This window comes from Diabrotica virgifera, chromosome 10, assembly GCF_917563875.1.
Source record: "Diabrotica virgifera virgifera chromosome 10, PGI_DIABVI_V3a".
NCBI lineage: Eukaryota > Metazoa > Arthropoda > Insecta > Coleoptera > Chrysomelidae > Diabrotica > Diabrotica virgifera.
In genome coordinates, this window is record NC_065452.1 from 34,394,237 (window position 1) to 34,406,732 (window position 12,496).

At 33.0% G+C, this 12,496-nt stretch overlaps 1 protein-coding gene across 1 annotated transcript in view; it reads left to right on the top strand.

Annotated features, from left to right (window-relative positions):
* The window catches only part of LOC126878468 (cubilin-like), a 447,168-nt gene that overhangs the window by 405,132 nt on the left and 29,540 nt on the right, over positions 1 to 12,496 (top strand). The window contains exons 52-54 of the mRNA XM_050641213.1: positions 2,260 to 2,468; positions 6,171 to 6,342; positions 9,731 to 10,035. Of these exons, the coding sequence (XP_050497170.1) occupies positions 2,260 to 2,468; positions 6,171 to 6,342; positions 9,731 to 10,035 (686 nt within the window). The remainder of the gene's footprint in view (positions 1 to 2,259; positions 2,469 to 6,170; positions 6,343 to 9,730; positions 10,036 to 12,496) is intronic.

A 12,496-nucleotide genomic window follows, 5' to 3' on the forward strand; every position in this document is an offset into this window, starting at 1 on the left:
TGATTCCGTCATCTGTTATTATTGCTGCCGTTGATCCTGTCAATGTCATTTTCGTAATCTTTATAAGTTTCATTGGGATATCTAATAGGTTTCTCATGTCTTCTATTGAGTCGGGTCTTGTTAGGCTGCCAAATGCTTGCTTGAAATCTATGAAAAGGATGTGCAAGTCGATATCATTGTGGTTTAAAAAGTAATGACAAAAAAATGTTTCGTCCTAAAATAATTTAAATTCAATATACAGGGTGATTGATGAGTGTGATAAAGCTCAGTAGATCCGCTATAGTAATAGATAGCAATAAAAGTTGATAACAAAAATTGTAGCCAACTTTCAGCTTTACATTACGAAATTAGTTAGAATGTTACAGGGTGTTCGATAACATAGTGGCAAACCAAACTTTTGTTTTTTTTAAATGGAACACCCTATATTTTATTTTATATTCGAAATTCTCTTAACTTTTCTATCACAAAAATATAAAGGTTTGTAATGTTATATAGGGCTTTTACAAAGTTATAACCAATTTTTTATGAAAAACGTAACAAGTTCAGCTCCCTGTATAAATAAATATAAGCACAACAGCAATGGTTTATTGGTGCTATATTTTTTTGTTGATTGTCAAAATTTATAAAAATAGTTGATATTGCTAATTTTCCTTATATCGAATACAGGGTGAGTCAGAACGCAAGTACATTCTTTTCTCAGAAATTTTCAATGGAACACCCTGTATTTTATATCACCATCGAAAAGTATCATTACCGTACTTAAATTTTTGTATAATATTCCCTATGCCTAAATTTAGTTAGTTTAAAATTACTGAGAAAATAATGTACTTGCGTTTTGACTCATCCTGTATTCGATATAAAGAAAATTAGCAATATCAACCATTTTTATAAATTTTGGCAATAAAAAAAATATGTCACCAATAAACCATTGCTGTTGTGCTTATTTTTGTTTATACAGGGAGCTGAATTTATTACGATTTTCGTAGAACGTTGGTTATAACTTTGTAAATCCCCTGTATAACATAACAAACCTTTATATTTTTGTGATGGAGAAGTTAACAGGATTTCGAATATAAAATAAAATATAGGGTGTTTTATTAAAAAAAAACATAAGTTTGGTCTGCCACTATGTTATCGAACACCCTGTAACATTCTAACTAATTTTGTAATGTGAAGCTCAAAGTTGGCTACAAGTTTTGTTATTAACTTTTATTGCTATCTATTACTATAGCGGATCTACTAAGCTTTATCACACTAATCAATCACCCGGATTTTGTATTTACCTGTACAGGTGTGCTGCGAAGTAATGAACGCAACCAGTATCAGCAGCCAGATGGCCGGTACGCTGTTCGAAGAAGCATAGGGAACAATATATGAAAGAATCAGCTGTCTTAAAATAGTTTCTCGAAAACGTTGCTAGCTCTTAGACCATAAATCCCTGCTGGTAGTCTCCTATTTTAGTTTCAATGTATTTTGAGAGTCTTTGTCTGATTAGTCGTAATGTTTCTGTCATATTTTGGCAGTTTAGATAGCTAATGATTGATTTTGTTACGTTCTGATATACTAAAGTTATAAGACTAAGGTATTTTCCACTAAATCGCTTAGTGTTTTGTTATGGAAAAGTCCTAATGCTTTTTTCCCTTTGAGTATTGTATTAATCTTCTGCATGTTAAGAAGTCTGGACACTTCGCTGTGATTTTGGAGCCCCTGATGACGGTCGGCGAATTTAGCAATTACGTATGTGGCCATATCGATGTTATGGTCTTAATGAAGATTACTATTTCGCATGTACTATTCGTTGCAAGATATTTCGGATTTAATCAGATTTATCATTTAGTAAAGTACCTTTAAACTTTGGATAGAATTTAAAATTTAACCTAATCTAACGAAAGACTAAGGGTGACTATTCGTTACAGCATTAAGGGAGTACAGTCATTTTGGGCTTGATATCGGCCCAGTCTCTTAATCTGGGGAATTCCATCCGAATTATCTTGCAATGGATAGTACCAAGACTAATTCACTATATACTTTAGAATTTTGTTTTGGAAACGTTGGATCACGTGGATCTTTGATTTGCTAGCGGCTGGCGCATCCCCATAGCTTGATGGCTTGATATTGAGATCATCTTGTTTCTTTTTACTTAACAGTGAATTGGGGACCGATGTTTCTGGCTCTGTTGTTAGGTTTGTTATGAGCCACTCTTAGCGTTTTCATTTGAACATCCGTAACCATGCACTTCTTTGAAAATGTTTGTTTTAGGTCCTGCCGAAGGATGTGGCGGTCATATCAATTTGACAGACTCCAGGGTCATTGAGTCACCAAACTTATCTAACTTGGACTGTGTATGGCAAATCGTAGCACCAAGAGACCACCAAATTGAAATTAAAATAAACCATTTTAACATGGCAAATTGTGCAATTAATAAAACTCAGGATGCACATGGATGTATTGGATGTAGTATGCTGGAGGTAAAATATTACTTAATATAAATGATAAATAGAGTTCATAATAATTTATTGTCTCCTTAAATTCCATACCTTTTACTGAAAATAAAAAAATTCACTTCTCCAAGAAATTACCGCACCACCTTAAAAATGGGTCATTTTTGATGTCTCGAATTTCCTAAACCTGTTGTCCGATTTAAGTGACTTTTTAATATGTTATGGCCTTATTTTTTAACAATATCACTGTAATAATATTGTTGCTAGACAGGTAAATTGTCATTGTATACTGGGTGTATCAATCAAACTATGATTTTTTCTCAAAGTTCGCGTGACGCTGTGGAATATTCTGGCATGATTCATTCGCTTATGTTGGATAAGAAAAAAGTTAGGTACTTTAACAACTAGCCTTATTTTTCGTCAATACAGGATGTTTTTAAATAAGTATTGCAAACTTTAAGGGGTAGAGTTTGCTTTATAAACGTATGTCCTCAAATGCTTTGTTTCCGAGATAGGGGGTGTTGAAGTTTTTCTTACAAACTGACGACTTATTTATTGCTCTAAACCGGTTAAGACATGCAAATAAAATTTGGTGGATTTTAAGAGGTAGTTATTGCGAATTTTTTTTATATACAATTAGGAATTTAATATTTACCATTGGCGCGCATACGGCGCGTAACCGTTCTCTTTACGTCTGTTTTATAGACTACAATAAAGCGTTTGATAAAGTAAAACATGACCGACTCATGGAAATTCTAAAAACTAAAAACCTAGATGAAAGAGATTTAAGACTAATAACACATCTCTATTACAATCAGCGAGCAATAGTAAGAATTGAAACAGAAACATCTGAAGAAATGGAAATAAAGAGAGGAGTCAGGCAAGGCTGCATACTATCACCTCTATTATTTAACGCTTATTCTGAAGAGGTAAGGCGAGAAACTCTGGAAGATGAAACAGTCGGCATAAGAGTAAATGGAGTCTTAGTTAACAACATCAGATATGCAGATGATACAGTAATAATAGCCGATAATTTACAAGACCTGCAAATACTTATGAGTAAAATAGTAAGGTGTAGTAGGGAGTACGGACTCTCTCTCAATATCAAAAAGACAAAGTTTATGAAAATTAGTAAAAACAACCATAATACTAACGAAATCTTGATAGTAGAGGGCCAGCAGATCGAAAGAGTAAAAAAGTACACTTACCTATGGACACTAATAACCGAAAATAATGACTACACTGCAGAAATCAAAGTCAGAATCGAGAAAGCACGTTCTAATTTTATGAAAATGAAAAAGATCCTATGTAGCAAAGATTTAACATTAGCTCTTAAAGTACGCCTAACAAAATGTTACGTATATAGTGTACTATACTATGGACTGGAAGCATGGACGTTAAATGTAGAGACAATGAGACGACTTAACGCCTTTAAAATGTGGACGTATAGAAGAATTATGAGGGTTTCCTGGGTAGATAGAGTTATGAACAATGAAGTACTGAGAAGAATAGGTAAAGAGAAGGAAGTTGAACTTACAATTAAAGAAAGAAAACTACATTACCTCGGACATGTGATGCGGGGCGAGAAGTATAGCATCCTGCGACTCATAATGCAGGGAAAGATAGATGGCAGAAGAAGCATCGGCAGAAGACGAATTTCATGGCTGAAGAACCTGAGAGAATGGTTTGGATGCAGCTCAAAACAACTATTTAGAGTTACTGCCTCAAAAATTAAAATAGCTATGATGATTGCCAACCTCCGTAGCGGAGATGGCACCTGAAGAAGAAGAAGTCTTCTTTCCATACTGTGTCGTAAACTTAAGTTAGATCAGTAAAAGCTACTGCCATTTTGATTTTCTTTTGGAAGCCATTATGGCAAAGAAAAAACTTGATCACTGCAGTTTCTTCCAGGCAAAAATCCAACTTGTTCTACGAGAATCTTTCCGCTGACAGAGCATCGCGTAGATTATCCTCTCAAAAATCGGTGCTACTAAAATATGCGGTCTACCTTAGCGTTTATAAACACATGAATAAGGAGAATTATTATTTTAATTTTACAAATAATCATTTGTTATATCTCTATTTACTATTTTAGTTGAGAATAAAGCAATTTTGTGACTTATTCCCAATTAAAATAGTAAATTTATAGAATAGAATAGAATAGAATAGAAACATGCTTTATTGTCACTGAAAATTTTTACAATTTTATGGACAAAGCTTACATACAGTCAAAAGAAAAATAATATCAACAACAAATAACAACTACAATTTACTCAAATTAGATAAATCGTCAATATATAGTATATAAGCTATAAAAGCAAAGACAAAAACAATTTATTGCAAAATTTATATAAATTGCAAATTGAACATTCTTACAACAAATAAAATACAATATTAGGAACTGATGAGTTTAAGCTAGTACATATGAAACCCAATTTTCTTAGTTATTCATTAAGAAATTCTTGTATTGAATAATATGGTCTTTTAGATAGATAATCTTTTGTCATTTTACGGAACTTTGGGAAAGATGTAGATTTAAGTTGTAACGGGAGATGGTTGTAAAGTTTTTTGCAGAATATAATATAGATTTCTTTACTAACTTAGTGGACGGGATCGGTAAATAAATATCAAAGATTGAATTTCTGGTGAAGTAAAGATGATTGGGCCTTGCTGGAAAGACGTGAAGGTGTTTCCGAATTAAACAAACCGTTTCTAGAATATATAAAGATGGAAGTGTGAAAATTCCGTGATCTCTGAAGTAACTTCTGCAATGTGTAGATCTTCTAAGGCCAAACAAATATATTATTGCTCTTTTTTGCAATTTAAAAATAACATCAAATTGAGCAGCTGTACTAGAACCCCAGAAAGGAAGACCATATCGAAGATGAGACTGGAACAACGAAAAATATGTTATATTAGAAGATGCTAAATTGAGTTCCCTTGAGACAGATCTTATTGCATAGCAAGCTGCGGAGAGTTTTTTACTTAACGAATCGATATGAAGGGAACATTTGAGGTTGCTGTCTAAAAAAATAACAAGAAATTTTACAGAATCAACGGTACTGATCTGGCTGTTATTAAGAGGCAAAGGTTGAAGAGCTCCTTGATAGGATAATGCTACTGTTTTATCTACGTTAAAAGAGAGTAAATTAGAGTCAGACCAGGTCTTTATCGTCGGTAGATCCGAAGTTATAGTTTCGTGAAGAGATGCAATAGTTGAGTTGCTCCCAGTGATACTGGTATCATCAGCAAAAAGAAAAATTTTCCAAATGATTTTTTAATTAGTGATGTCATTTATAAAGATAAGGAACAGAAGAGGACCCAATACTGAACCTTGTGGTACTCCACATACAATGTTTTTGAGACTAGAGTCAGTATCATTTGCTCTAACTAGTTGTTTCCTATTATTCAAGTAGGATTCTAACCAATTCAAAGAAATACCTCGAATTCCATAGATAGTTTTTTAATCAATTTAATTGTTTTTTTAACAGTTTTTTTAATCATTTATATGACAAAGTATTAACTTGTAAAATTAAAATAAAAATTCTTCCGATCCAGATCTGCTAGAACCTGGAGCTATTACTTTCAAGACACAACAACAAAACTCTTCGACATGTTCATGAAAAGGTTAAGGCTCACCTAATTGCAAAATACCTATATTACCTAAAATTTAGCATCGAACATTTTAGTTATTAACTATTATTTTAATAATTTTATTATATTTTGTAGATTCGAGATGGCGCCAGTCCATTTTCTGAAAAAATAGAAACTCTTTGCGTCAATGTTAATGAAGCTGACAATAGACCGGCAATACGTACGTCAGGAAATTTTGGTTATATCAGACTTGCGATTAATGGACTAAAGACAAATGCTTTCAAAGTTACGGTAACATCTGTCATGTGTAAGTATATTTTTTACTATTATAGCCAGGGCAGCTTTATCCATTAGGCAATATAGGCAGTTGCCTAGGGCGGCACATTATGAGAGGGCGGCAAGAATACTGTACAAAAAATATTTGTATATAAAAATTATGGATCTGCGTTCTGTCACTAAAGAGTATGAAGCTCTTTCAAATTACTTTACCGCAAAGAAGCCAAAAAATTGTGCCCAAATAAAACATATAAAGAAATAAGAAAGAGAAAAAGAAAAATTCAATTTGACGAGGAGGCCGATGATGAACTATACTGTTCAGCTAGGGATGAGATGAAAATCCACACATTCCATATTATAATCGACACTCTGATAAGACACCTGGATAGACGTCTGGAATCTTATCGACTTATTTATCAACGTTTTCGTGTTATTAACAGATTTGCCAAAATTAAGCAATGAAGAAATTATTAAAGAAGCTGAAAATCTGATACAAAATAAAGACGACCACGATACATCATTCATACATGAATGCATTCACTTAATGGGTCATTTGTATATCACAATAAAATCACCAATTGACATACGAAGAGTTAGTGCAGTCACTGAATGTGGATATGAACTATTTCCTCCGATTTCGTTGAACCTCCATCGATTTGCATGAAAATTGGTGAGTGATTAGAGGATATTTCAAGGAACAAATGTGACATGGTGTCAACTTGCGCTTTTACCCTGGGGGTGGATGCCACCCCTTCTCGGGGGTGAAAATTATTTTATTAAAAATATCCCCAAAATTATATAGAGGGACAAATTCCAAGCAAAATTTGTTACATAAAGTTATTAAAATAAATCAAAACTTTTTTAGTTATTAAAGATTAAAGATTTTAATTTTTCGTGAGAAAAATGCATGTTTTTAACCGATTTTTCATAAATAACTCAAAAACTATAAGATTTTACCAAAAAGTTATTATTACCAAAATTGAACCTAATAAAAAATAAAATAAACTCCTTACTGGAAAAACCTTTTAATGTTAACTAAAAGTGAATTATAAATAGGTAATTGCATGTATTTTTTTTCGGCGAGTACCCACATCTAAGTTCATATTCAAGCTTAAATAACGGGAAAATGATGCATTTTATAACATAACCTTATTAAACATTTGTCAAAGTATTAGAAATATCTATAAAATGAGCCTCCGAACAAGTTCATAGCATTCAAATTTATGCACCAAATATTTTTCAAAATCTATTTTTTTTTATTTTCCAAAAAGTTATTGTTTTTTTTTAAATAACTCCGTTAATTTTTAGGATATCAGGTTTGCTTAAAAACAATTTGAAAGTTAATTTTAATGGCTATTAAACCACGTTGAATTTAATCTTTTAAACCCCTTACTTTTTTAAAAATAAAAGGTTGAATGGCCCCGGTTACATGGTTCTCGCAGTAAAATTTAAGCTTTAAATGTTTCTATCTCGGTTATTTTTTACCCTACAGAAATAGTAAAAAGGTAAAATATTTGGTACAGAAAAAACTAAAATTTGGTTATACATATATCACTTTTGACTTATATTGAGTATTTTTGGAGTTATTATCAAAAGAAAATGAAAATTACGATAATTTTAAAAATTCTGATTTTTTTAAATTATATCTTTTTTTCAAAAATATGTATATTTTATAAAATGCATCGTTTCCCCGTTATTTAAGCTTGAATACTTAGATTTGCGAACTCGTCGAAAAAAATATACATTCAATTACCCATAACTCACTTTGAATTAACATTAGTTTAGTTCTTTAAGTGAGGATGTATTCAGATTTCTATTATCTTTAATTTTGATAATAATAACTTTTTTGTAATAAGCTTATAGTTTTTGAGTTATACGTGAAAAACAGCTTTAAAACATGCATTTTTTACGAAAAAATAAAATCTTTGATCTTTAATATCTGAGAAAGTATTGATTTATATTAATAACTTTATATAACAAATTTTGCTTAGAATTTGTCTCTCTATCGATTTATGGTATTAAAAAATAATAATTTTCACCCTGAGAAGGGGTGGCATCCACCATCACGGTAAAAGCGCAAGTTGGCATCATGTCACCTTTGTTCCTTGAGCTATCCTCTAACCACTCATCAATTTTCATGAAAATCGGTGGAGGTTTAACGAAATCAGAGGTGAAAACCTTCAGTGACTGCACTAAGTGGATTGAAAAAAGATATTTTCCCTAATTTTGACATTGCTGTGCACATTTATTTGTGCATCCCAGTTGCCAACGTGTCCGCTGAAAGGTCATTTTCGAAAATGTCAAGAATTAAAAATAATTTCCCATCAAGTCTGACGCAAGAATTTGTCGATTTTGTTAAAAAAATTTTGAAAAGTTTTTTTTTGAAAAGAATTCTCTAATGTGATCGAACTGAAGTGACGATTTTTTCTGTTATAGGTATATAAATATCGTAGTTTAAATCCATTTTTAGTGTATTCTTATTTAAATAAAAATTTCTGCAATTTTTTTCGCAAAAATGGTAGGTACATGTTTGAAGGGCGGCTACTAGAGAATTGCCTAGGGCGTCAATTGACCTAAACGCGGCCCTGATTATAGCTTGATATGTTATTCACAAAAAGTTCTTATTGACTTGTTCTTTCAGTGCCAATCCTCTATCGATGTTGACTATCACGCTGGTCAACACAATCTTGTCAATCCATGGCCTGAACAGGACGTCAGTTGTTATTCCAGATCTTCTTTTTGTATAGACATGACTCATCTGTCTGTTTTTTCAATGTGCCTCCAGTAAGTTGTCTTTCCATCGTTTTCGTGGTCTTCTCACTGATCGTATTCCTATTGGGGAAACCTCTTCTCATTCTGCTCTTCTGTTTCTTACTCAGTTATTAATGTTCTTCACCTTGCATCTCCTTCATATAATGGCAAAATCAAGTCATCGGTATGTAAACAAGTAAATTTTGGATCCCACGTGTTGGGATATACATTACCTTAGGGCATTATCCCAGTTGCCATGTAACCATCACAAGGCAATTTTTCAAAGTATGCACTTATAACGCATCAATGTGATATTTAAAGGGTGTTTACCCTAATATTTTTCTTTTGTGGCTCAGCTAGCATCAAGTTTATCTTAACACTGATGATGATTTTATAAAAAATCGAAAACGTTTTGTTGTGATGTAGCCCTTTAAACGGATTTTAATAAAAAAATGTTATACCTTTTACAAAGGATTTTTTTCCAATTTTGTGATTGATGGTATACAGCCAACTACAGGAAAAACATTTCTTTTTCTTTGTGGATTTTATTATTATCGTGTTTGTGTCTTGGCAATTTCAAGATGTCTTTGAGTGCAGAAATTGTTGAAACTGTTATTGCTCTTATTCAGGATGGAACAAGATATTGATACAAATATTATTGGTTTTAGCAATTTGTGGTGAGTCCGTATTAACAGCCACTACTGAGGTGAAAACCCTAACGTCACCAGGATATGATACAGGCCATTATCCATCTTACATTAAATGCAGCTACGCCATATCCACGGGAACTGTATATGACAAAATCGTCCTTCACTTCGACGAGTTTGATATTACCGATGAGATAGTTGTAACTGAAGAAACCAGGGACTGTATTGGAGACTATATTCAAATTTACGAAGATCCAAATCTTGGCGTTAACACTGGTTTGGGTTCAAATGTCGTGTATAATGGCGCTAATACACATACAAATCTGGTAAGTTTATTTTTTCGTATATGCATTTTTAATATCTCAAAAAGTACTAAGTAATGTCGAGGAATGATCTTCTAGCCTTTGATGAATTTTCTCCATTATTTTCTGTTCTTCGCCATTTGTGTTGATTCTTGTCAAGATTTGCCCTTATTTTGTAATATATCTGCTATGTCGCTGTTCCATTCTTATATTGGTCTGCATCTTTTGTTTCTCCCTATTGATTTATCTTTTTATACTCTTTTCACTTGCCTGTTACTACCTATTACTGTTAAATGACCGAACCATTCTATTTTTTTCTCCTTGATCGTATCAAATAACGGTTCACTCAACGAAAAAGGTACGTAATATTAATAAAAATGTTAATTCAGACAACAAAAGCAATACTTAAAATTTGTCCAATTCTTAGTTTTATTGGAACAACAAAGCGATGTTCATCAATTCATTACTTTCGTTAGTTGATCCAATGTATTACGTTTATTGAATGGATGAACATCCATTTATTAATATTACGAACACTGTTCACTGAGCCAACGAACACTATTCATTGAAACAACAACGTCGTTAATTGACCGACGAAGACTATTCTTTGTGTCATTAACAGTGTTATTTCTCCTAACGTATTTCGTTTATTTCTATAATTATTTACGTTTATTCTTACAATTAATTCCGTTCATTCCCACAATAAATACGGTTATTCTTACAAGAAATTCTATTCATCCCTATTTACAATCAGTTTCGTTCATTTCTACTATGAACGTATTTTATACAGTCGAACTCGCTTATTAGCATACCGGTTATAGGAATATCCTGGTTTAAGGAATAGAAACCTGAGGTCACGAAACGATTAATGAAGAGAAGACGAAATATATGTGTATAAATAGAACGCCACGAAGAAACAGGATAGGACAAAATGTGACAGTCAACACCTCTAATTTCGAAAGAGTACCACGTTTTAAGTATCTGGGTGCTGTAATCATAGCTGACAACGATATTACTGAAGAAATAAAAGACAGAATCCAATCGCTAAATCGCTGTCTATTGTCACTGGATAAGCTTTTAAATCAAAAAATCTTACAAGAAGCTCAAAGATCAAAATCTATAAATCCATCGTCAGACCTGTACTAACATATGGATGCGAATCGTGGACCTTGACCAAAGCAAACGAAGAAAAGCTCAGACGCTGTGAACTAAAAATACTTAGAAAAATTTTTGGACCTCACCACGACGTCACCACAAACCAGTATAGGATCAGAACCAATATCGAATTAAAAGCACTCTACAATGACGCCGATATAGTCTTCTAGAAATTAAGTCACAGTGACTAAGATGGGCAGGCCACGTACACAGACTTCATAGCGAGAAACTTGTAAGACTGGTATGGGAGAAGATTCCTACACTTAAAAGACTACTTGGACGTCCCAGAATGCCATGGAGAGATACCATCCAAGCAGATCTCCGGGAAATGAACACTCCATTTGACCCTAGGTTGATGGAAGACCGAAAAAATTGGAAAAAAGTTGTACAGTCAGCTAGGACCTACTCAGGGTTGTAGCGCTACGTGATGATGATGACTAGTTCTATTTCTTGCCCAGACCACAACACTAATTTGTTATTCCGGACTCCGTCCATCTTATTTTCTGAATAGCCGTCATGTCATATTTCAGTTCTACTAGTTATTTTACCGCTCTCAACGCGATCCCAGGTCGGTATCAACAGTGGCGTAACAAAATCGCCCCCCCCCCCCCCGCAGAATTGGAAATGGGGCCCCCTTGAAAAATTACTAAATGCGACATGTGTCACAAAAACTTATATGTGTTATAGCCCAGTAAATGAACGTGAAATACGGCGATATCGTGTAATTTTCAATGTCACCACCGAAGTGGTCCAGTCAATACTACTTTTCGAGTTATTTACGAGTGAAAATGTTCAACACTGTTCAACAAAAAACCATGTTTTCAGGCGGGTTTTCGCATATAACCCAAAAAGAAAGTACCTATTCGTAAGTAAGTAGCAATAATGTAGCTTATACAAAAATGAAGTCTATCGACCAAGTAAATGCAAATTTGTAGCTCATGAAGAATTGTTCTTATTTGTCAAATTCCAAATCGAATATTTCAACATGAAATAACCAAAAATGGAGCACTTTTAGCGGACTCATTAAAATTTTTTAGTGTTTAAAATGAGTTTTAGGTATTTTTACTTTTTATAAAAATTTCTATTATCAAAACTAAGCGAGTTAGGTACGCTCAAAATAGAGTTAAAGTCTTTTTTGGTAAACAAAAATTGTGAAAATCTCGCCCTACTTAGCACCTCAAAAACCGCTTTAAAAATTACTTAACTTTTTTTAAATGACCTGTCAGTTTCACCGGTTCAAAGTGCCTATTTTTGGATGGGTTTTATTTAAAAGGGCTCTAACGAATAACTAATTACGAGTGTATGCAAATTGTGAACAGCCATATCTTAA